General features: G+C 30.5%; 1 protein-coding gene across 1 annotated transcript in view; it reads left to right on the top strand.

The window, feature by feature from the left end:
* The window catches only part of bun (bunched), a 55240-nt gene that overhangs the window by 22654 nt on the left and 6180 nt on the right, over nt 1-26406 (top strand). The window contains exon 2 of the mRNA XM_067289314.1: nt 26080-26231. Within this exon, the coding sequence (XP_067145415.1) occupies nt 26080-26231 (152 nt within the window). The remainder of the gene's footprint in view (nt 1-26079; nt 26232-26406) is intronic.

Genomic DNA, 26406 nt, shown 5'->3' with positions numbered 1-26406 from the left:
GCATCTAAAATAGTATAATAAAAGCCGAGTTCTTCACAGTAAGCCTTAATCCCGTCGCTTTTCCCGCTGGGGAATATCGAAAAATCCCTTTTTAGTGTATATTCTGTTGACGTAACCTATTAAAACGCAATTAAAAACGCAAAAAACTGCATGTAAAATAGTATAATAGAAGCCGAGTTCTTCACGGTAAGCCTTAATCCCGTCCATCTCCCCCCACTGGGGGGAATTTCGACATGTATATTATATAAAAACACGTGCGTATTCGAATGCAACGTTGTGTCAAAATTTCAAAGGAATCGGTAGGAACAAACGAACGTTATATTTTTATTTATATAGATAGATAGAAAATGATCTGCTTCAGTCCATTCTCACAGAAAAGCAGAATGCCTGACAGAAAAGCAAACTTAGGTCGTCGGAAGTTAGCGCCATCTGTTGGACATAAAAGCCTTAATCCATATATAAATATATTTTTGAAAGGGGGAAATGGTGTAGGGGTATGAAAAATAGATAGTAACCGATTCTCAGACCTACTGAATATGCATATGAAATTTGGTAAAAATCGGTAAAGCCGTTTCGGAGGAGTAAGGTAACTAACATTGTGACACGAGAATTTTATATATAAGATTAATAAAATAAACTTGATACTGTCAGGATTGTACAAGAAAATCTTATAATCCTGTTAAGTTCTTTACTAAATCCAATAAATTTAGAATATTTTTATTTCACTTTAAATTCAAATTGTTTATTTTAGAACAATTTAGTAGCATGCATGATTGAAAAAAGAAGGGGGAAGTATTAAGAGGAAAAAGTGTAAAAACATTTGGGGAGAGAGTTGTATTGTGTTAAGGGTATTTAAAGATGAAATAGAGATCGACGAGATCCGATATCACCCCAGTGGCGGAGCGTGGGTGTCGGCCGCCCGGGGCGGAGGAAAATTTCGCCGCCCCCTTATTTAGGTATAACTAACGAAAAGTTCCGGTGCTCGTTTCAATCGGTCCAAATCGTAGGTGTGACAAAAACGTAAAATGAAATGGTTTCAAATTTTTACAAGATATTATTATTATTTATTGTGAAATTTTGCCGCCCCCTAAAACTGCCACCCCCACTACGCTACGCCACTGTATCACCCCAAGGCACTATGAAGAGAAGTTAAATCTAAACAAAAAATAGAGGTTTACTTTTACATGTAATGTGTTATTTTTGTCATTTCTTAAAATTTGCATTTGTATAAATTTTAAGTAATTAATTTAATTAATTTTATTAAAATTAATTAAATTAAAAGAATCTTTGGAAGCTAAGATCCATAGAGAGTCAAAATATAGACTAAAGAGAGATAGTTTCAATCTGTGACTGATACTCTATATTTAAAAATATAATTCTATAAAATGATTCTAATGTATTTTAGGATATGAAGCGTGTGGTATAATTTACAGATTTTATTTTGAAAAATTGGTTAATTTGCTACAAAATTTAGTAAAAATTTGATTTAATTTATATTTTTAAAAACCAGAAAATTTTTTTGCCATGAAGTAATACTGATAACACTAGAAAATAAACTTTATCGACAAATGATTACATTGAACTATCATTATACACAATATATAAAACATTGGTGGTAAAAATTTTCTTTTAAATCATTAACATCAACATTTTATCTTTCTGTTAGTTGAGTATTTTTGACAGAGATCCGTGAAATAATCACAATTAAGTACAGTTTTTATCAAGGTTAGTTGTATACTGACATAATTAATGTTTATGCCATTTATGAAAAACAAAAATGAATTAATGATATCAAAGGAGCAGTTAACCAAACCAAAAGTAATTTAAAGAAAAATAAAAATTTAGGTTATAGTGGACAAAATTATAGATGAGACTTTTATTTCAAATAAAAAAGCAGTTGTTTAAAAAGAAAGAAAAGATGATGACTCATCCTGTTAGACTAGTCAAAATGATACATAGGAATGAGGTATTATGTTACTTCATTTAATAAATTGCTTAAAATCTAGCTGTTTTAAATGCATTTATAAAGCTTCAAAACTATGGTACTGATCAACAAATTATTTTTTTGAATTTTTCTGAGAAATGACCCCTTAATTTAATAAAATAAAAGAATCATTTCTCACAAAAATAATGACCCTTTAATTTTATTAAATTAATGGATTGTTATTTTTCCAATTTAAGTTTAATTGACTGAATTTTTAAAATTCTGCAGGCAGCATGTTTAAAATCTCTTGGATCATTACAATAATTAGTCTTTGGAAAATGTAATTTGTTAACACAATGTAAAGGAAAAAGACATTTTGGTTGTATCATTATTTAAATTCTCAATATTAAAATCTAACTAAATATTTCCTATTTCTATACATTTGAAAATAAACATATTTATTGTACCATATTTCTCCAGCACTTATTTTATTATTGATAATTATGGTCTTTTACAAGACATCCAGTTGGTTTCAAGATTAAAAATAAAGTATTGTGAAAACTTTCAGGTATTTACATTTATTTAAGGTATTTATCGATAAAATTATTTTGTGCATTTCATTCATAAGGATAGTTTTTTGTTGCATTTTTGTTTTGGAATTGTTGTTTTATTTTTTAAATGTTTTTTTAAAAACTTCTAATTTAAATACCAGAAAATTTCTCTATTTTATTGAGATACATTTATTTAAAATTTAAACATGTTTTTAGATTCTTTAATTTATTTAAGTAATAAACTGGAATGTTCCTTTACACAATATAGAATTGTCTGAATATTAGCACTTACAAATTTGAAGTTGCATATGTTAAATTTGAGTAAAAGTATTTAAATTAGTAAAAATAATTAATGAAATAGATAACAAAATTATAACCCAATTATTTTCAAATGTTAAGTATAATTAATGCAGTGGAAACCATCTGGATTAACCAAATCTCAATACAGAATAATCTATATAATACTTGACGTTTAGCCCACCAGTGGTTGAGTATATAAAGCTACTGAACACTGGTAGTTGGTTGCAGGTTTGTACCTTGCCAACAAGCAGGCCACATGGTATTTCCCAGGTTGTCTTCACATTAGTAACACTTAAGTGGAGACCAGTTTCCCATAGAAAGTTTTCCGGGCAGCATTCCTTTACAGCAAATGATCCACATGTAGCATTGCCCTATATATTAATATAGAATAATGCTGCATGTGGGTCCATAACCATAACTTGATACGGACAGTGAGTAAATACAGGGATCAAAATCAATCTTCACATTCATTATCTCTCAGCCAAAACAAGGCGATTTCAGTGTATTGATATTGATACTAATTCTGGATGCATTGATGCTAATTTATTAGAAATTCCAATTTCCTTTAGTGAAGTAGGGCCAGTAACCTAGCCTCATATACCATCTGGTGCATACTTTATGAAGCGTGGATATTATCGTATACACTGATGGTTCTAAGGAGATGGAAGGCAATGCATGTGGTTTTGTGGTTTACTTTCAGGAACAGGAAACCTTCCTGAAAGTAAACTTTCAGGAAAACTTCCAGTGTTTCAGACTCCACACTCACCGCAATGTCTTTCCGGCTGAGTTGTTGGCAATTTTGAGAGTTAGTCAGTGGACAAACTTCAACATAATAATAAGCATATTTCTATTATCATTGACAGTGAATCTGCTGTAAAAATTATTTACAGGCATTCCTTACTTCTCATTGTTTCTGATATTCACCACACCCTTGCCATCTCTAATAACACCTATTCCATCTCTTGGACCAGGGGCATGTCAGGACTGTCAGAAACGAACGTAATATCATGTACAACAAAATGCCTTTGCCTTTTGCCAGTTCTCTGCTTTAGGAGCACCTCTTGGACCGTTGGCAACATAATTGGGAAAATGTGCATAGTCCCACCATGTTCGGATTTTTTCCAAATGTCAGTGGATCATCTAAAAGCTACCTGGATTGTTCCAGAGTTTTATTGTGCACAATTTTTCACCAGTCATGGTCACTTTACAGCTACCTCAAAAGATTTTGTATTGGGAACTCAGATCATTGTCCTGAGTGCAATGTTACAGACAGCTCTCACCACTACATTTTCATAGAGCCATGGCATTTTTTAAGGCAGACTATTTTAGAAAAGAGTGGGAACTAGCCCTGTGACTACAACAAACTCATTTGTGACAAAATAATCTGCAGTTATTTACAGCAGCTTATCAAGATCTACAAAAGACTTACAACTAGTGATGTAACGAATAGTATATTCGGCTAGGAGCATGGCTGAATACCGAATATTCGGCCAGGAGCGTGACCGAATGGCCGAATATTCGGCCAAACTATTCGGCTTGATTAACACAAGTACAAAAATTGGCGCGCAAACCGCATTATGGCAAGGATCGCGCACCCTGCTCTTTATTGGCTCGCTGTCACTACGATTTTTTCTTCCAGTAGGTCTAAATTATTTAAATTAATTAATTAAATTATAATTATTAAAGTTAATATGAGATGGAGCCTAACGTCTACCTCTAGTGCCAAATTGGTTTATAATTTATGTAATAGCCGTAAATAGCCCGACACGATTCGGCAGTTGTTGGTATTTAGATGTAAGTTATAACTTATAAGTTATTTTATTTGCAATCGATCTTTTTAACTCTTTAATTAAGCACTAAAATTTATTTTTACTACATATTTGTAGACTGAATAGTGTACCCTAAGGATATACTTTAGTGGGGACATATGGTCTAGTTTCTTTCCAGTTGTGGAACAGTTCAAATAGATTATTGGGAGGTTTATTTATGAAGTTTTGTGATATTTTGTTGCTATTGTTTTTGGCAATATTTTTAAAATTAACATAATTTCAAATATTATCTTTTGCATATAATGAGAAATGCTCATTCTTTGCTTTATATATAAAATAACTTATATATTAGTTACTCATCTTCTAGAAATATCGTATTTAATGAAAGAATTATTTATCTAAGTTTCAATAAAACGTTTCGTACATCATTTTAAAATATCGTAAAAAATATTAAAATATACACAAATACAAATATAACATAATTAACTAAACAATAACATTAATGCCCAATACATTCTAACCTACATGCTATCAATGCCATAAGATATCGGGCTAGATAAAGGCTATATTATTATTTAATTACGAAAGAATTTAATACTAGAGTTAGATGCTATTTCTTATTAACTTTAATAATTATAGTTTAATGTTCAGCATTAATAAAAGTTACCAAAATGATTAATTTACTGTGTTTTTGTTATTTCTTACTCCTGTTTTTAGGTATTCGGTATTCGGCCGAATAGTGATCAAATATTCGGTATTTGGCCGAATAGTGATTTAAATATTTGGTATTTGGCCGAATAGTGATTTAAATATTCGGTATTCAGCCGAATAGTGAAAATAAGCCGAATAGGCCGAATACCGGGTAGTAACCGAATATTCATTACATCACTACTTACAACTGTTCCATAGGTTAGCTCCCGAGGACATATCTACTGGTCTCCACCTTCTTCATCCACTACCAACTCCACAGTACAAAGTTTACAACACAATACAACTGTCTACTCTTCTGATAGACATCTAATATGCTCTGTATCATATTATATATGTTATGGACAAAGTGATTAATATGGGCATTATTCATAATGACCAACAAAATTGGGCATTGTGATAAATTTCAATAATTTATCAAATTGACCAGTCATTATGAATACTGCTACCACCTACTTGGGCAAAGTGATGATAATACGTTGAGGAGTGATGATCTGACATACGCTAGCCAATCAGAGCTTGCATCTTAGTTGCGCATGCGTATTGTATTTAGTACTGAATTTTAAATTTATGTGGCCAGTAGTTAATCTTTCTTCTTTGATCGCGGAGGAATCATTAAGTGATATGAATAATCGCTTTAACAACCAATTAAACAAGTTAATAGCAGAAAAAGGTGAGAACAATCAAATTTTTACAAAATCAGTGTATTTGTCAATGATAGAAAAAGTGAGTGAGTCAAAAATGAAAGTTACTTCTAAGTTACTGGAAGAATATGAGTTAATAGTACTTTGAAATAATTCACAAAAAATAAATATTTCTAAATGAAATAAGTGGAGTTTTTTTAAATCAAATTTAAAATTCGGTACTAAACACGATACGCACACACAACTGAGTGCCTAGCGTATGTTGGATGATCCTCAACTTATTAATATCACTTTGCTCAACTAGGTGATAGCAGTATTCATAATGACTGGTCAATTTGATAAATGAATCAATATTTATCACACTGCGCACCCTTTTTGGTTGGTAATTAATCGGGCATTATTCATAATGCCTGGTTCATTATGAATAATGCCCGATTAATTACTTTGTCCATAACATATATATTGATAGTATGATTGTCGAGGGATATAATTTACTTATATATTTTGTGTTTTTTGTTTTTTATTTAGTTTTCTGTATTTTACTTTTACTTTTTATTACTTAGTTGCAACTATGTACAGTACTTATTTTCCTTTTATATTTTATGATATTTACTATATATAAGTGAACACTTACTCAATATTGTGTATTTAAAAATAATTGTACACATCGTGTTTCATCTTCTGTATATATGTTATCGGACTCTGTTGCCTATCTCTGGATGGATCTTCATGACAACTATATTGCGTACCACCTGTTGGAATGTTCTCATATTAATGTTACACATGCATAACGTTATATTATGTTACTGTTTTATTTACACACCATATAATACATAACATCTGTTTTCATATTATGCATGTATTTCATATGACTATGCATCCTTACCATTTAGATGAGGTAGCTGCCAAGCAGTGCTCTGTGGAAGCTGTTGGCACATTTGTGCCATTAAATGAATGTAGTAGTTGTAGTAGGGAGCAAAAAGAAGCAAGGGGCACTGGAGGCAGGACCAGGTGGCAGTGGTGTAGCATAGTGGGGGCAGCACTTATAGGGGCGGCAAAATTTCACAATAAATAATAATATCTTGTAAAAATACCTAAATAAGGGGGCGGCGAAATTTTCCTCTGCTCCGGGCGGCTGACACCCACGCTACGCCACTGCCAGGTGGTGACCATGAGCAAGGATTTGGGTCACTAACAATGTTTCCTTTTTCTCTGTTAAAATGGGTAAGAAGAAACATTGTTATAAATATGTATTCCGAGACCGTGTCTTTTTTTTATTTGTATTTATATTCACTACTAGGTGTATTAAGCCTTGTGTCTCTTAATACACCTAGTAGTGAATATAAATACAAAGAAACATTGTGTTTAATGGTATTGTGATGTTGATAACAATGTACAATACATTAAGGACACAAAGTATGAAGTTCAAAGAAAAGCTTTTCTAAGAATATTTCCAAGCCTTTCTCACACAAGGGGAAAAACAGGTTGGGATACAATTGTGGGCAATGTGTACAAAAGTATGGAACTAAGAAAGCAGTAGCAGAGGCTCGAAAAAGTTTGGGAATCATTGAGTTAGAACATTAAATCTATTATAAATTAGAGTTTCGCAGACACAATGCCACTTGATAAGCATCAGTGTACAAGTATTGGGTGAAACCAATTAATGAGTTAAAAGAAGCAACCAAAATCTACAATACTCACTACGGAGGAACTTTTTGAATCTTGTATAGTGAATAAAACTTATTTTGAACACACTGGTATGTCAAATAACTAGTACTGTATGTCTGTACTATCAACTTACAGTTAAATCAAAAAATTATATAACATAAACAACCCGATGCATTTGAATTGCCAAACAAACTTGCCAAATTACCTGTCGGACTATATTGTAAAGCTAATAATAAATTAGAAATAAATCAGTTTGGCTAGAAGTAGGTTAAGTTGCCATCTCTTGATAAATTTAATAATTAAAATTAAAGCCAGACAGGTAATCTGGTAAGTTTATTTGGCACAAATTTGAATCATATTCACTTGCTATGAGCTTATAATGTTTAAAATATTAATTGTTTTTGTATAAATCATTAGCAGTCCCTTCAAAAACTACTACATTCCAATTCTCAATTAGTCAGCATAAAACACACTGTTTTGTTCATAAAGAGACTTCAAAATATATCATTTCCTATATATCTAGCTATTCCTATATACAGCTCTGAAAGTGCTATATTTTCTATATAGCACTGCTCCATTCTCAAGATTTTATCATCCAGAAAAAATTATGAAATTCTTTACATTAAATTCCCTTAAACTCTTGATTAACATTATTTTCCAAAATCAGAACATTTAAGCTCTAAACTCTCAAATCCCCAGAAACTGATTTTCTGGGCAACAAAATCCTGAGGATAGGACAGTTCTGAAAGCGCTCATTATATAGAAAACAATATATTTAGAAGTGTCTACAAATTTGCAAAAGAAAGTAGTGTGTTGTTATATGATGACAGATCTAAACTATGCTAGCAGATAACTTCAGGTGAATGAGATGTAAAATAAACTTAACTGCATGTCACTTCCCGTCCTCTACCATTCTACGTACGAGAAGATCCATCTTAAGGGAAAATTAGGAAGTGTTGACATATAATTGTGCATACACAAATTTCAAATTATTTCGTAACCTGTTCAGATATATATTTGTTTGATTATTTCATAACAACTTAACATTCACTTTTTCTCTTATCTAAATAGAGAAATAGAAGCTTCATAAGTAACTGTTTCAATAGTGAATCACTCAATCATCTACATACAACTTTGTGCAGCAGCAAAAAGATTTATGACTGAAAACATTAGTTTTTTTTCCTGGTTAGTAAACCTTTTTTTACTGCTATACAAGGTTGCGTGTAGATGATCGAGTGAAATTGAAGCTTATCATATTTAATTACAAGTTTCTATGTTTTGATAATTTCTTATCTAACTTTCTTAAACTCATTCAGCCGAGATTAGTACATTGTATTGTTTGATAATGTAGCAACATCAGCACTTCATCTTCTTTATAAGTATAGTTTTAGAGTTCAGTTATCTGAAGTATTTTGTTAGATATTTTAACATTAGAAAGTTTCTTAACTTTGTTTATAATATGGAACAGTAAGTTCTAAATTATTTTTTTATTGTAATCTGAAATCATTAACATCTTTTTATGATTTTATGAATATATCTAGTTGATAAAATAGCATTTAAAATTATACATTCTGCAAATTGTTAATTCAATTATTCTATTAATACGCATTCATATATGTATATGTAGAGGATAGTGATATTTTTATACTGCATAAGTAATGACAAAAGTCTACTTTAAAAATTTTGCAGTTGTAAGCATTAAAATTTTAACTCGAAAAATTGGGAGTAATTAAACAAATGATTTGATCGGAAGTTAGTTAATGGTTTTATATCGAGATAATTAAATTGTCACATTGTATTTTTGCTCGACGTGTTGACCTTTTTCCAAGAAAACGGTCGCATTCTTTTTTCTTAATTTTTAAAAATATTTTTCTAGGTTGGCTCAAAACTAATATTAATTTTTGTTTCTATAATTAAACTTTTCATAATAAGACATTGATGAAAGTAATATAAATAGTGTTCATTCCATGTTCTGAGGAGATAAAAATAGTGTTGACCTTGAAAAAATTATCAGTGTAAACATCAGTTTTGATATTTAGATCCAATATTTTTTAAATTTAAATTTCATTTTTTCCATTACCATATTTTATATTAAATATTGAATACTTTTAATAATTAATTTTTATAAAATTATAAAGTCTAATTTGCTATGTTTTTCCTTCGTGATGATACACGGTCGAGTGAATTGTTGAAATATATATCTGTTGATACAGTCGTATACAGTTGTCTTTTTAATTATTCTTAGACTTGTGCAATCAAATGTTGCATTTTAAGGTATTTTTTCGTAAAAATAAACATTTAAATATAGTTTGCCGTGTTAGGATGTAAATCGGATGTTGTCTAATCAAATGATCGTGGCACTGGTCCACCTCTAAAAAATTTGAAGTTCGGTTCTACCAAGACACTTTTTTTATCGAAAAAAGTATCGATTTATGCAAATTATTTAAGTTTATCTTGGATGGTAGCACTACTTTGACTCATTTCATTTAATTTCTTTATATTATTAGATCTAAATGGTGAATAAATTGTTTATAACTTATAAACATGCTAACGAATCATTTGAAGCTTCTAAGCAGCTGTTTGACAAAACATATTTATAAATATTTAAAGATTTCATTACAATATATCACAAGTTCCATAAAATTTGTTTAGTCGAAAAATTTATCAATTTTTGTCATCATTCTATTTGTAATTTTTGTTTGTCGTACGTCAGCAACCTTATAAAATTGATCGTCGTGCTTATAAAAATCATTTATAAAGAAAGAATTCTGTTTGGTTATTATTTAGTAGAGATTGCTTTTAGAATATTTTATTTTGAATAAGTAAGAATCTGGATTTATAAATTATTTTTAGTTTCTTAATGTTTATGTTTGAATTTAAATGTTGTTTAATGCCATGGTAACATTTTATAGATTTACTTGTTGAAGATGAAGGTCTATCCCAAAAAGTAATTCTTAATATTCTATGTTTATATTTTAATGAATATTTATTGTAGTATTTAATTAAATTTATTATATAATTATTAATGTAATGAGAAATCCAAATATTCAAATTGTATATTTAATATAAATAATTTTAAGTTTATTATGTTAAAATAGTTTAAATTTGGTTCTAATGCCATTTATAATTTAGTGAAAAACAAGTTTAGAATTAAATATTTGTTTTTGGTTCATCTACATGAGTTTAAAATTTCATTTGTGTTTTGATTAAAATAACTTTTACTTAAAAATTTTCTAGTCAAAAGTAATTATATGAAAATTTGCTTTAGATCTTTTAATTAATGATTGGTTGATTTAATATTTATAGTAAATGAAAATTATTAATTCACAAGTTAATGAAAATAAAATGATTATTTTATTGTGTTATAATGAAGCTTGATAAACAGTATTACAATGTCCTAATAGCAGTGCAGGATTTAATTGTAGAATAAAAAGCATCATTTCTTGAATAACTGTGGATATTTCTATTTCAGTATAAAGTAACATTACGACCCATTTCGGTGCTAAGTCTCTTTTTGCGTGTAGAAGACCGTGTCGGCCAAATGGTCTCCACGACTCTCGAGGCACACACTCTCTTTTCACAAAATTGCTTAGGACACTCTCACGTAATTCTGGCCAACAACACATCAAATCTCCATCTTTGGGTCAAGAATTGTTGGTCAAATCTCATATCTGCCAACAACAAACTCCTGAAAAAGAGTTGCAGGGCATGCAATTTATATTGGTACTGTTAATGCAACACCCTTTAAAATTTTATATATATTTGTATGAAAATTAAAAATATTTTTGTTTTTTTGCTTAATAACTAGAAATTTTCATTACTACTATAAAATTTAAAATATTACTGGCTGTTCTAGTAGAAATGTTTATTTTTGTGCATTTAGACACAACAAAATAAGTAATAATTTGCACCAAAGCATCATAATGTTATTGGATTTGTAGATTGATTCTGATTAGCAACAGAAATTAAATACTAGAATCTAAAAGCTCCATATAAGATGATGATAATTTAAAAACATGTATTCAAATCATGTTTGAAGTAGAGGACAAGTAAAATATTGATACAAATGAATTGATTTTATGTGTATTTGAAACATCTAAAGTTTATTGTGGAAAATGTCAAAGTTGGCAATTCTTTTAGCCATAATTTAATGAGGAAATTATCAATTTCCATTGCTTTCAAATTTCTCAAACATATTCAGCCAATGTTTTCTTGGAGATCAATTAATTAAAAACAAAACATTTTTAAAAATCTTTTTTCCATCTTCACTACTACTAAGATTAAAGAAATGAAGATGAAGATGAATTTCGTTAATCTTGAAGAAGTGAAGATGAGAAAAAGATTTTTTAAACGTTTTGTTTTTAATTAATTGATCTCCAAGAAAACATTGGCTGAATATGTTTGAGAAATTTGAAGAAATAAATTTGTGTGGTTCATTAATAAATTCTGAATTTGTTGTTATAATTTAAAATTTGTTAGTTTATAAAGCATGATGTTCCTTTAAGTATGAATGTTATCAACATTTTGCAGATTGTTTTTTAACTTTCTTTAAACACACAACATCTTGAAAATATATTTTACTTCCTACTTCTGATTTCAAAATTTTAAGTAACTTCAAAAATAAGGTTAACAAGAGCTAATCCAGTTCTTACGTATGGCATAAAAAACAATGTAACCTGTGGCTCACTGGTGATCTGAATCCAAAATCTTGCAGCTGTTGAGGATCACAGATGTCTGCTTCCTATGAACCAACAGTTAAAAAAAAATGTTATTTTTTTTTATTATTCTGATAGTGTTGTTACAGAATAATTGTTTTTATTTCAAATAAGTTAGATTTATTGTATGTTAAAAAATTGCCTTGGCACACCACTTATCTACATGGAAATGAAATTTAAGGAGCCCCGATCCACCAGTGACCCTCACCATAGACAATCAGCTAAATATTCAGTCAGCATTTCAAGTCCATTTTAAGAATTCTTGCTGTAATTTAAATCTTGAATATAGTAATCATCACTGTTAGAGAAATTTGAACTTTTATGCAAAGTAAATCAAAGAATGATTTTTGTATAAAATTATAATGAATGAAATCATTTTTTGATTTATTTAATATCAAATGGTTGTGTTTGATTTATGATTAAGATTTTGGAGTGTTAGTGAATTTAGTTGTTTTCCTAAAAAGGACTTATAATTTTATTTAATTTTTAATATTTTAAGAATTTTTACCATGATGATTTATTTATGTTTAAAAAGCTAAGGCATAACAAAGAAGAGGGAAAAAATTACAAACATTTAGATGAGGGTTTGTAGAAATTACATTTTATCATTACTTTCAACTCTGAACTGTAGTTACGTTTCTTCTAAGACAGAACATCCTTTAAGATTATAGTCTTAAATTTAAAATGCTTTATAATTTTTTTAAGCTATTCAGCATTTTTATTTTTGTTTTTTTTCCTATCCTGTTTATACTATATTCATTTTATTCTTTAGTTTAAATTTATATATCACTTACAAATCTCTTACTTCTCACTCTTTACCTTTGAAATATTTCAAATCAGGTTGGGTAATGCTATGTGGCCCTTCTATAAAACAAAAAGAAAATGGCAAGAGAGATTGGTTCAAGATCTAAAGCATCGCAGGCAAGTACTTGCATTCTCTGGCTTTATATATCACAAAGCTGAAGGAACAGAGTAATAATATAACAGAGACCTTTTACTTCATCTATTTTAAACACTTTAAAATGCTTTGAAGTGATTAAAATGGCTGAAATTAAAGGTTTCTGTTATATTATTATTCTCTGGTTGCTATGTCTATGGAATTGTATCTAATCCAGTTAAACCAGTGGATCAAAAATGTTTGCTTCTGTGTGCTTTAACTAAATGTCCCAAAAATAATTTGTTTTATTTGGTGTTATCCAATTATTTGGAAAATATATGTTAAAACAAAAAATTAATAATTATTTTTCTTTTATAATATGCTAATCTTTCATCACTTATTTCCACATCAGAAAAATAAATTTATATTAAATTTCTTATCATATTTTCATCTCTTAATAAAAAAGTACTGAATTTAAATTGGTTTGTTGAGAATTATTTATCTTATGATTGGGTTTCATTCAAACATTTTTATTGCCAGCTAATATAATATATTAAATGTTGAATTAAAATTAGTAGTCCAAGTAGAAGATATACTATAAAATTGTTGAATATTATATGCTAACTAAGAAATTTTTATCTATATTTTTATAAAATTGTAAATTATACAGTCAACTTTTGATACATTAATATGCAACACTATTTTCATATTGCTGAGTAAGTAAAATGGATTTAAAATTGGTCTAATAATGGAGAAATTTAGTATAGATTGGCCACTGATTTTCTGGTGCTCTTAATCTGGGCAGAATTTCAAGAGTGGAACTTCAAATTTCTACAATGATCATGTTATTTCACCAAATGGTCGCATATGATATTGCATGCAGTATGTGTCATACTTGGATTGTCTACATCGGTCCGAGTAACCTACAGCCCGCAAGGTCCTAATACGCAGTCTCGGAGTTTGGCAACATAACTTTATTTTCCCGTTTTTTGTCTTGTGCCATTATGAAACCCTATTTAAATTGATATTCGTGACAAAGAATATTCAAACTAAACTTGACTAGGGAAAAGATGAGAATAAACTAATAATATATCATTAGTTTTGCATATCATTAGAACATATTATTTTAGTATGCACACAATTAGTGGTCTGAGATGCATACCATTGCATTTGTATTATGTAGCCTCAATCTGATAAAACAATTAATTCGAAAGACTGGAACCAAATGTGCCAGAAAATCAGTAGTCAGCCTGTATATTTTTTGTGTTTTAACTAATAATAAATGCTTTCACAAAATTAATGTTTAAATTCTTCATAATGTGAAGATATTTTTCTTCGTCGTAACTAAAAATATTCATATCATTAGTGTTACCACCCGTCCGGTTTTCACCCGGACGGTCCGGGAATTGACTCACTGTCCGGGTGAACTATTAATTTTGTCCTGGAATTTTGTAGAAATTTTGAAATTACGATGAAACAAAGTTCTTGCAAATATTTTTATAAATTTACACCATTTGAACAGCGAAAGGCTTCACACTCGCTGAAACTAATCTGCCATTCCGTCATGTTACTCTGTTTATGCAGATGTGTGACTCGCAACCTGCCTCTCGACCTCTTTTTTTCTTTTATTTTTTATTTTTTTTTCTGCTTATACGTCCATACATGTCTTCTGTGGAGCTAAATCATCTGTTCTTTCTTTCTTAATTTAGGTTACATACGTTACTCCTACGCAAGTCTCTAACTGTAACTGATTTAGAACCGGCATGCACGTTATTCTTTGCATTATAAAATGACATTGCGCATGTGTCGGGAACTTCTGTTCAAACAAACCTGACCTGCCGTCCGGGTTAGCGATTTTGTAAAGATGGCAACACTACATATCATACACTTCATTTAATATGTGCTGTAAATATTAATAATAGATATTTCTTTTATAAATGTATTAAGATGATAAAATATTTATCTTCACACAACTAGAAATGTAAATGTTCTGAATTATTGTAAACTATTGGCTCTAGTAGTTATTGGGTCTACTGACTCATAAATAAAATATCAAATTATGACAGTATGTCAAGAAATTGGTTTATAGGATACGCTAAATTTTCCTATTAAATACGTTACTTTAAAAAAGGAAACCTTTGGCAGACGGATTCAAATCACTTGCCTCCGGGAAATGGGTCGGAAATTAATTTGTTATTAAATCAAAATGTTGAATATTTCTGTGAGGATAAGATATGTGCTTTTGATATTGGTTACATTTTAAAAATATGAAAATTGTCAGCAACTTTCAGGTTGAGTTGACTTGACTGGCAGCATTTTGTGTGTCTTCTCTGTTAATTTGAATTTTGGTAATATAATTTTTAATAATTATTCTTTTTATATAATATATTTTAAATCTGATTAATGGTTATACTGATATTTTGAATGTTTATGGCTCTAACAATGTACTGTTTAAAATTCAAAATTATGACATTTCCTCAAGAATAACAAAATTTGGTTTAAGCCAGTGTTTGGACCAGATTAATTCCGTTAAAGAGTAATAGTTTATGATCTTCATAGATCAGAACTCCCTGATTAAGAAGCACTGAATTTATTCTGTTTGATTTTAAATTGATGAATATGTTTCATATATTTATATATAAACTTCAATTATTATAAAACTTAGATATAATTTAAGTTTCATTAATAGTAATGTTTTTGGTGGAATAATCTACAGTATGTAATCAACTATCTTTACTTCATTACAAATTTGGAATTAGATTTTTACTTTTCAATAAGTTGAAAAATTCTTTTAAACTGTATCAACTTGAAGATGGCTTAAGCAATAAATAAAAATAAAAGTATCATAATTGCTTAATTTTTATATATATTCAAAATTATTGTTGACTCACATGATGTACAATACAGAAAATTATTTCTTACAAGTCTTTTATATCATCTCCATATACTGCATTGTTTAGAGCATTTGTCAGTTTAACTTTGTTTTTGGATGGTTTGTTTTCTCACTCATTAAACAATTCAGTTCCTTTATTAAAAATTTTTCTTACACTTAGTCTCAGTTCTGGACTAGCCTGTCATTTTTTATTTTTATAATCATATTCTGAAACAACTTGAATTGTCCATCACAATATAAACAATATGACAGAACATGATCTAGACATTTCTAAAGCATTACTGTAATGTAGATAATGCATCTAGGATGTTTGAACAGATCTTAGGATCTGTAGTTTTGTTAAATGCTTAAGAGTTCATTAAGATCAAACTATCTCTATTATTCCTCTATCAAATTTCACTGTTGGGAAAAATTCAATCTAACAGATAACATATTCTTGGCATTGTCTATAGCTAAATGGATCAGTTAGATTGATGATTGAAATTTGTGATTTACATTCAAAAGAACAACTTTCTATTGATATGTGAAAAAATTCAGGCTTCCATTCATCGAGATGATTACTGGCTTAGATTTATTGTAATCTAATTTTGTTAATTTAATCTAACTCTCTTCTCACTCCATTGTTGTCAATGTTTCCTTTAGTCACTTTCTCAAAGTCTATGTATTGGCAATTATCAGCACTCGGATCAATATACTTTTCAGAGCTCTACTGTCTTTACTTTTGCTGTTTTCTAGAGCATTACTTAGTGATATCTATTTCCATTCTAAATTCTATTACTAATTATTGATTTTGGGATGTGTAAAGTCATAGAAATGTCACATAGTGACTAATTATTTATATAACTGCCTATTCATTTCATATTGGAAACTCATATTCTGATTCATATTCTGAATCATTTTTCATCCTTAAAGTCTACTGTTGTATTTATAGTTATATGAACAATGGTATAAAATTTGATTGTCTATTAATAGACAAGTATCTGAATGTTAATGATTGGACAGTGTTTTAATAGAATAACTTGTCCAGTTTTTCTCAATTATAAGTTATGAAATTTAGTTATCCTCTAAATATTATAATTATTATACACTTTCTGACCTGTTATATATTTTAATAAAGGTAATAAATAAAAAACATTAACATCCATAATAGTTTTTGTAATAACTAAATAACTAATTTGGTTAATAACAAAAATTAGAGATTTGTATGATTCTTACCCGGGCGGCTATCACTTTATAGGCCGTGCTGGAGTAAAAGTGATGGCTAGCCGGGTGCTGTGGAGGGAATTACAGGCTGTGGACACTGAAGTGTCACCAGTATGGTCATATTTAAATTAATAGTTTTGGAAGTGAAGATTGGGTGAGCTCTGGGTAGCATAACTAGCAATGCATCCACACGGTAAGAAGTTGTGGAATTTAAATAATTTATCCAATTGATACATTTTTCTCTACTATCTAGGCAGAGTTCTTCAATAGTAACTTTGCACTTTTGCAAGAACTCTGCAACTTTTATTTAGTTTCCTACTTATTTCTCTGTTTTCAAAGAATCTGTATTAAGTAAAACTTTAAATATGTATTCCTAGACCGTGTCTTCTTTTTATTTGTATTTATATTCACTACTAGGTGTATTAAGAGAGACAAGGCTTCTTTACATCTTTATTTCTGGTTCTTCCATATGCCGATACGCGTTTCGGTCTTAGACCCCTCTTCTCACGTGTCATGCCAACAGAAGAGGGACCTAAGCCCGAAACGCGTATCGGCATATGGAAGAACCAGAAATAAAGATGTAAAGAAGCCTTCTCTCTCTTAATACACCTAGTAGTGAATATAAATATAAATAAAACTTCTCTTTCTTTTTTGTTGTTTAATTTTCTCAGTATTTTACTTGTGTATTTTATTTATTTTTTTAAATTATCAAGTATTGGTATTCTTATATTTTTATTATTAATCTTTAATTTCTTCAAAAAATTTAACAAAATCTACCTAACTCTAATTAGCATTATTCTCACTTCATAATCTTTGTTGTTGTTGTTGTTTACTACAACAACAAAGATTATGAAGTGAGAATGTAACAAACAAGTTGTTTACTACAACTTGTTTGTTACATTTAGAACATTGTTTAACTTTGCTAAATACTTGATATGATTGAAATGTCTCAGAAATGAATTATTTTGATGATTGCTAATTTGTATTTTATTAAATCTCTATTAGATGCAATTTGAGCAAAACATTTCCTTAAAATCATAATACTTAATTTAACTCTAATCTGATTAAATTCATTAATAAAAGTAGCAAAGTCAATTTCATAATTTCTATTCAAAAAGATAGTGTATGCATCATTGACATACTCTGCTTTATATATAAATAGCATGGAGTATTTTATAATATGTGAGAAATGCCAGTCATCCTAATGTGTAAATGTTTAATGGCTGGATAGCAGACAGTAAAGGTACCAACCAGTCTGCTGCTTTGGGAAATCAAGTTTGAGTCTGGGTTGGCTTAGAAGTTCTCACAGATCTATTGACCTAGATAAATTTGTCTCATCTCTCGTGATCAAGATGTCTCATTACGGGCTTCAACAGACCTGTAGTGGGCAGAGTAAAAGATAAAAGACCTTTTCAGTGCCTACAGTACAGAAGTAACTATCTTTTCCTAAATTTAAGTCTTTAAATCCATTCAGATTTAAGTTTTGTTTGATAGTTTATCTAAATATCTTGTCCACTTTATTAATAAACAACAAAACTGCTTATCATTAAATGTTATTTTAGATATATATATTTTTCCCATTAACATTAGTAAATGATTCTTTAATTTGTGTTATAACCCATATTATATATATAGCTATAACCCATGTTGTTATGTAAATTACATTTTATATCAATATAATGGAATTTTTTTATTATAAATTTGCATGAATGTCTGTAATTTTTAGTTTTTTCATGCTGATTGGAAATTGAAATTGATAATTGCTGTACAATGTGGTTGTATATGACTGTTAATGGCAAATTTTCACTTACAAGCAATCCTTGGTTAACGTAGCAGATTCATTTCTCAAAAGTAATATGTTGAGTAAACACTCCATATGGCACCTACTAGTGATCTTCAGAGCCACATTACACTAAAAAAGTGGCATATAGTCTTAAAATTATCCGAATTAATGAACTACATTAAAACAAAAGTGTGTTAACTGAGGACTGCCTGTATATAATAAACAAATATTAAAATTCAAGCATCTCATTCTCTAATTTTCATAGTTATCTTAATTGTCTTTATTTAACAAAACTTGATACACAGTGGGTGATCGGTTAACGAACATAATCCGTTCCGAGACTTTGTTTGTTATCCGAATTGTTCGTTAACCGATTATCGATTTACCATAGGTTTAGGTTTTTATAGGAATTTGATGTAAAATTTTTTTAAATTAAAAGAATATTTTAATATAGGCACATACAATTATAAACTTGATGTAATATGATTAATTCATTCTGGAAACCCCAAAAAATAAAAAAATATATACTTTCTTACTACGTTTATTTATATGTAATAATAAAAATACATATATACACAGTCTTGCATTTTTATTAGTCATGTTTTTTCTGTTTGTGGGGTTAACAATTCAGGATTTTCCAGAATAATTAATAGCATTGTAATTGTAGAGATCCCTGAGCCTATTAACCTCAACCTGGTTTGGATGCCATTCTAAGACATTGTTCTGACATCTTCCCACTTCTTCAAAAGATCTTTAATAGCAGATATTTGCATTAATCCTCTCTTTCAGAAAAAAACATATCTCACCAAGAAACTATATGTTTCTTGGTGTTCTTCATTCAAGAGTTCTTGACATTCTCCTGTTGTCAAATTAGTTTCAGGTTCCATTATGAGCTCTTCAATGTTCTTTATTTCTCAGATGTGATTTTTGTTACTCCTTTAGCTGCTTGAGTCTTCTTGATTATACAGTATCTTTCTTAGATAAGACTGAACTGTGGTCTTCTGTTGTCCTGTTCAAGCCATACTACCCAGCATCATCAGACATCTTCAGCCTACTCTCTACCTTTGCTATTATACTCTCACCTTTCGAAAATAAAAACCGATGCGAAACTTAACAAGTGCCCACCCAACAGTCTTGCGAATACTATAAAAGAATTGTTTCTGTCAGAAAAATAAAAGGCTGGAATTACCAGGGAGAGTTTCAAAGTTCGGAGGAATACTATCCGATCGGTATATACCCGGGTCGAGCGTCGACGTCGACGTCTCCCGCATTCTGAAAAGTTTCGAATCGTTGCCCGAAGACGAGGGAAGACCTATCGGTTTTCATTATTTTACGTTGCTTCTCGTGTTTGTTCTGCAAGGTGTTCTTTGTCGGAACATAAAAATCTTTTGCGAAAGTGTTTGTTATCCGATTTGTTCGTTAACCGACTGTATATGAGACTATTTATTTTGATTTTTTTTCACTGACACATCTTAAATAATCCAAAAATAAAACTAATATTGAAAAAGAAGCAAAATTAATACTTTGTTATAGAAACTATAAATTATTATTATACAATATCAAGAGTTGACTGTGCAAGGTCACGTAAGAGTTATTGGTATAGGAAAATAAGTACAAATGTTGTCATTATCTATTTCCTTCTCCACTTAATTAATCTAAATTTTTTAATTGTTAAAATTCTAAATTTGTTAGATAATTTTCAATGTGTTAATTAAAATTTAATTTTTTTTTACTTTTGTCCAATTAAAAATTTTTAGAATTTTCTGTGGTATTCTACGTATCTCTGGTATCTCGATTTAATGTTTGTGAGTCTACTTCACAAAAATTCTTTTATGCTTTGTTTTACGAAATTAATAATAATTCATAAATAAATGTTTAGCTCAAGAATGGGAAATATCCCAAATTTAAAAAAATATTTGTGGAATGAAACCCTATCAGATTTGAAATTTCTTCAATTTCAACTGAGAAGCTTAAAATATGAAATAGTAGGGGATTTAAAAATGGTGATATGGGTTATATGGCATCAAAAACTGAATATAAAATGCAAAAGGAGGTTTACATTTGATTCCTTCTTAATGTCATGAAAATATGGAATGAATGTGACATTGCATATGACATATATTTAATAATAATAATCATGCCATAAATTAATTAATTTTATTTGAAAATAATAAAAACAGTTTTGGATTTTTTATTTATGGGATCTGGTGCATTTTCGATATTAAATGTAGAGTTTGTAGTTTGTTGCACTTTACCGAGCTATTTGCTGTATGATTTTGCAAAACTTTCCAAATTACATCCCATTACAAAAAGCTTAACATCTTTCTACATTTTATATTTATCATTTGATGCCAATTTGTATGAAGTTTGGTTAATATCACTGTTTTTAGGCCACTTTGTAATTAAATTAGTTGGATAACACTGATTCCCTACTAATGGTTGCTATTTTTTTAATGTTAACACTGCTGCTGCTTACACAATTGCATGGTCATTAGTGTGCAGTAGTTAATATGTACGTATGTGAAAATTCTATGTGGAAATTAAATTTTTATAATAGGTGAATCTTTTCAGGTTATAGAAAAGTAATTTACAGGAGAATATAAGCAATAACTTAGATTCTAAAAGCTCGAAGTTTATTCCCGTCACACGTTGGTGGAATACGTGATTGACCTCTTCAAAACAATGTATTAAGGAATACACAGTAAATAAGTATATGAGGAATTGGTTAAAAATAGTATGAGATGTTTCTAGGTTATGAATTGGAAGAACTCTATATAGCAGTGTGCTGGAATGAAAAAATGTGAATCTTAAATTAGACAGTGATAAGTACAAACTTTGCACTTGGATTTAGTGCTGCATCTATTAATTATACTAGAAATATTTCTTATTTTTCTAATTGATCACATAGAAATGAAATTTTGAATATAAATTACAGTGTTAGAAAGGTATAATCGAATAAGCAGACATAATTGTTAGCCGTCAAATTCTGTACCAAATTCATTTAAAAGTTATGATATAAGGAATAGTGTATATATTAGATAGTATATATATGTATATATTATACTGCTGGATTTTCTGGTTTGGTGAGTGTTTTAATAGTATATATTAGATGTAAAAAGAGGTATGTATGGATATAAACTGTATAAATGAGTTTTGTTTTCGTGATAAGTAATTTGAATCTTGTGTGATTAACTATATGTGTGGTACAAGTATCTTCAATAAACAATTCTGTATGCAGCAGAAAGTAAATATCAAGAAAAATTGAAATTTGAATACAGTAGAACTTTATTAATTTGACAACCAATAATCTGCAACTGTCCAATAATAATCCACCATATTAGTTGTGCATATGTAGCTTTTTTGAATCATGTATAAGGTACAGTACCTGTCTGGAAAGTAAATGTATGCACACAAGCCATTGCGAATGTCAATCTTGCAGGTTTTTCAATTAATCTTAATTAAAGAGTATGCATAAACAAATTGAAAGTATATGTCAGTGGTACCGGTACAAAATGTACAGTAATATCTGCGTTGTTTAAATTGCATTTAACGTGTCGAATTATGCAGAAATACAAAAATGTCCAATAATTTGACATTACTCTGATCCCGTCGGTGCTAGATTAATTAATTTTATTAATAATTCCGACTTAATTCTTTTATAAATCCTATACGGAAGAATTATGTTAAATCTGGAGACTGGTATCAGTATTAATTGCCATTTAAACTGGTAACAGTGACCGTTGTTTGCTTCCGACCTTCACCGATGTAGGTAAGACAAATAAGACTATTATGTTAGAAGAAATGAGGACAACCTGCATATAATCTTTCTGACTTAATTAACATTATGCAAATTATTAAGTGTATAATATATTTTTTTACTAATATCTTATGAAGTATAAGACATTCAAATAACTTTGACAGTTATTTGATACTTATCAGAGACAAATTTCCTGAATGTGATTGAACTATATAGTTATAAATTGGCTCACATTGCCAATTAATTGTAGAAAATATGGTTTATTTATTTATTTATTTAATCTCACAGTATTGAAACTTTAACTGTTTGTTAAAAAAGAATCTTACACCAGAGTACTTTTGATGGAGAGAGAGAGAGAGAGGACCTCTTTTCTTGAATAGAATAAAAATAAGAATGTATAAAGGACATTTACAAATAGAACAGAACTATTTATAATTGTTCTCATGTAAGTAGGTTAGGAAAATAATTTGTTACCTGTTTGAAATGAAATTAAAAGTACAAATGTATCTTTGTTTGGAAAAATAACTATTCAAAGTTAAACCATGTGCAAAAATCAGTTAGCACCAACAACATTTTGAATTATATATTTTTCTGTTATAACAGTTTAAATGGAATTATTAGAAAAGTTTAATTATTAAATGTAACAATAAGGAACATTATAAAGGAAAAAAGAAGTTATTGCAAAAATCTACATTTCATTTCTCAATGGAATCTCTTACATGGAGCATATAGAATTTGGCACAAAAGAAAATATTTTGGCAACCGATGCATTTTTTATAGTCGACATTATATTAGCCGCAGGAGACGAAATATGTTTTTACGCCAATACTTAATTTCTAAATTGAAAAAAACCATAACGGGCCGTCGATTGCCACAGAAATTACAAGTTTAAAAATTCACGAAGACGACGCCGGAGATCGGGTTTGGGTCGGGCCTTCGGTGCCGGATTTCGAATTCGCGGGACTCGATCCGGGATCGAAGCGGGAAACCCAAGAAAAGGGCACGGCCGTTCTCGAACGGCTCGGCAAAGCATTCCTTAGAATAGACCGGGAAATCCACCGCACGCCAAATCTGGCATTGCAATTAAACGCAAGTTTTCTATTGTTTTTAATTGTCTTCACATTTTCTACAATCCAATTTCATATTTTTAAATTTATTTTTAAGTATCTGGTCCATTTAAATATTTTATATCAACTAATCCTAAAATATACCGCAACTGGAAAGGAACGATCATTAATCATTCGAATTTTTTGGAATCTTAATAGCGGGAGAATAGTCTTCCAGACGAAAACATTTAAGGAATTTAAATGTCATCAACCATTCCGCAATAGACGTCGTTGGTAGATGTCTAGTGCAGATATCAATTCAATCTACTTTATGCACGCGAATCCACTTACGGGAAACCTCGTCGACAATCCACGTCCATTCAGCTAGTCTTTATCAATCGGAGATAGTGTTTTTGCTGATCGTGGGAGTGCATCCCATAGAATAATTGTCTCTTTCCTCTACGCGGAAACGGAAGAGGCGCCGGTGTTTTGTTGGCTTCGATCCTCCGTGTCGGTGTGACGTCACGGACCGTCACGGAGAAGCCGTCGCGTCGTTTCGACTTACCGAGAAAGGAATCGAAAATAACGTTTTCTAAAGCGTTTTTTTAGTCGAACACGAATATCGATTACTTAAAAATGCCACCGCCTCGACGAATCGGATAACGTTTTAGAAAAAAAAAGAGTCGTTTGTCGGACAGGACTAAATGTGGGTTAAATAGCGGGAGAGGGTGATTTTTTTTCCAGGTTTTCGGGGGTTTTTCGAGTCGGAAATCGTACGTGGGCGAAAGAGGGAGGCGGGCGCCCGTGCAGATTGGCGCAATCGGCGCGCCACACCGGGTACACCACTGCAGCTATTGTGTCGGCCATCTTGACGCCCCGTTCGACGTCGTCCGTGGCTACGATGTAATTCAACTCCCGGTAAAGTGTTGTTCTCTGTCTGTACTCGTCGTCGCCCGCTTCCATACTTATCCGTGGCCGGGAATAGGGCGGAACGACCGGACGGCGGTCGCGGGTTCGGTCCTTTACCCATCGCTCGCGACGCTCCTTGTCTTTATTTATTGCTATTTTTGTCCGTATTTCTCTCCCCCATTATGCTTTCGTTCGATCTCCATTCTACCCCTCGATGGCCGGGGAAATTCGTCACGGTACGTTTTGTCCCCGTTCCTGTCGGATGCGATGCGTGTCCGGGGTGCACGGCGCCCTTCAAACGTGCCGCTACTTCTGTTATTTTTAAGTAAATATGTAATAAACATCGACTCTCGCGATGCGCTACATCGATTTTCGTTCGACACTGCCGTTGTTTCGCTTGGTAACAGATAAAACTTCGTCGTGAAAGAAGTGTAATAAACGCGGTTTGTTGGGGTGATGCATTGATCTGTAGTTGTCTTTGATGTAGTGGGGGGAGAGAGGTTTATTTATTCGTCGTTTGTATCATCCTTAATGACTTTTCTCCCGTATTAAACGGTCGTTTCTGGTCGTTTTGTTTGCTCTCTCCGAGTTTGACGCATCCCACGTTCTTATTGCAGAACGACGACAGGGTTTAGTGGGATGTTGCAAAAATGTAAGGAGAGACTGAGATCCTTAAGAGTGTCTGCGACACGACGAAATTACTCCTTTGGAGATATTTGGATCTTCCTTTGGTGCTGCTCTGCCGGAGACGGCACGGAGGATGCCGCCACGATTTCGAAATAATTTATCGTTCGGACGCGGCTCGTCGTAGATGGCTATTTGGGCCGCTTTGGACGTTTGGCCGAAGAGCTATTTTTGGGCAAAACCGTTTCTGTCGAAAAGTTTTAAAAGCTAACTTTACTTGAAACGATTACAATCTTTAATTTGATTAATAAATTATATAAACAGATTGGTCAAAAAAAGTTTTATGATGCAAATTTTATCTTGATGGAGAGATGCCTGCGATTTTTCACCACTGTCAAAGTCACACTTAAAGGAAGTGTAAAAATAGGAACAGATTTGGTCATTTTTACAAATGATTGGAGTTAGAAGGAAGAGTTAGCGATGAAATGCGTTGTGCATACTTAAACTGTTTCTCACATTTTTTTATATTTCTAGATATAAAGAATTCTTAATTTATTTGTATGATAAAATAAACTAACATATTCTAAAATAATGGTTTTATTATTTATTCAGCCATACAGTAGTTAAACAATTTGAAAAATTGTTTGATTTAAATTTGCGCAATGTATAATGCAACTAGTTTTCTTTTCTGACTGATCATTTTTTAAATTCTTTTATTCCTCGTCATCTAGTTTGTTAATACTTTTTATTGCATGTAATCTTAAGTTTCAAAACAGTTTAGATGTGCGTAGACTAAAATTTATTTCTTTTATTAGCCTTAATTTAGAAATGAGTCATCTAAACCGAAGCAAAAAAAAAAAGTAAATTGCTCGTATAAAATTAAATTATCGTATTAACTACGCAACGGTGTTACGACCGAAAAAAAACCCAATGTGTAAAAATGAACTGGCGGTTTGTATTTTTAACGTTATTTTACATAAATAAATGCGGCATTAATGCAAAATTTACTTACTAAAATTTCTATCGTCGTTGCCG

This window comes from Centruroides vittatus, unplaced genomic scaffold, assembly GCF_030686945.1.
Source record: "Centruroides vittatus isolate TY-2023 unplaced genomic scaffold, ASM3068694v2 contig_1343, whole genome shotgun sequence".
Lineage (NCBI taxonomy): Eukaryota > Metazoa > Arthropoda > Arachnida > Scorpiones > Buthidae > Centruroides > Centruroides vittatus.
Note: the sequence above shows the minus strand (reverse complement) of the source record. Positions and strands in the feature narration are given on the sequence as shown.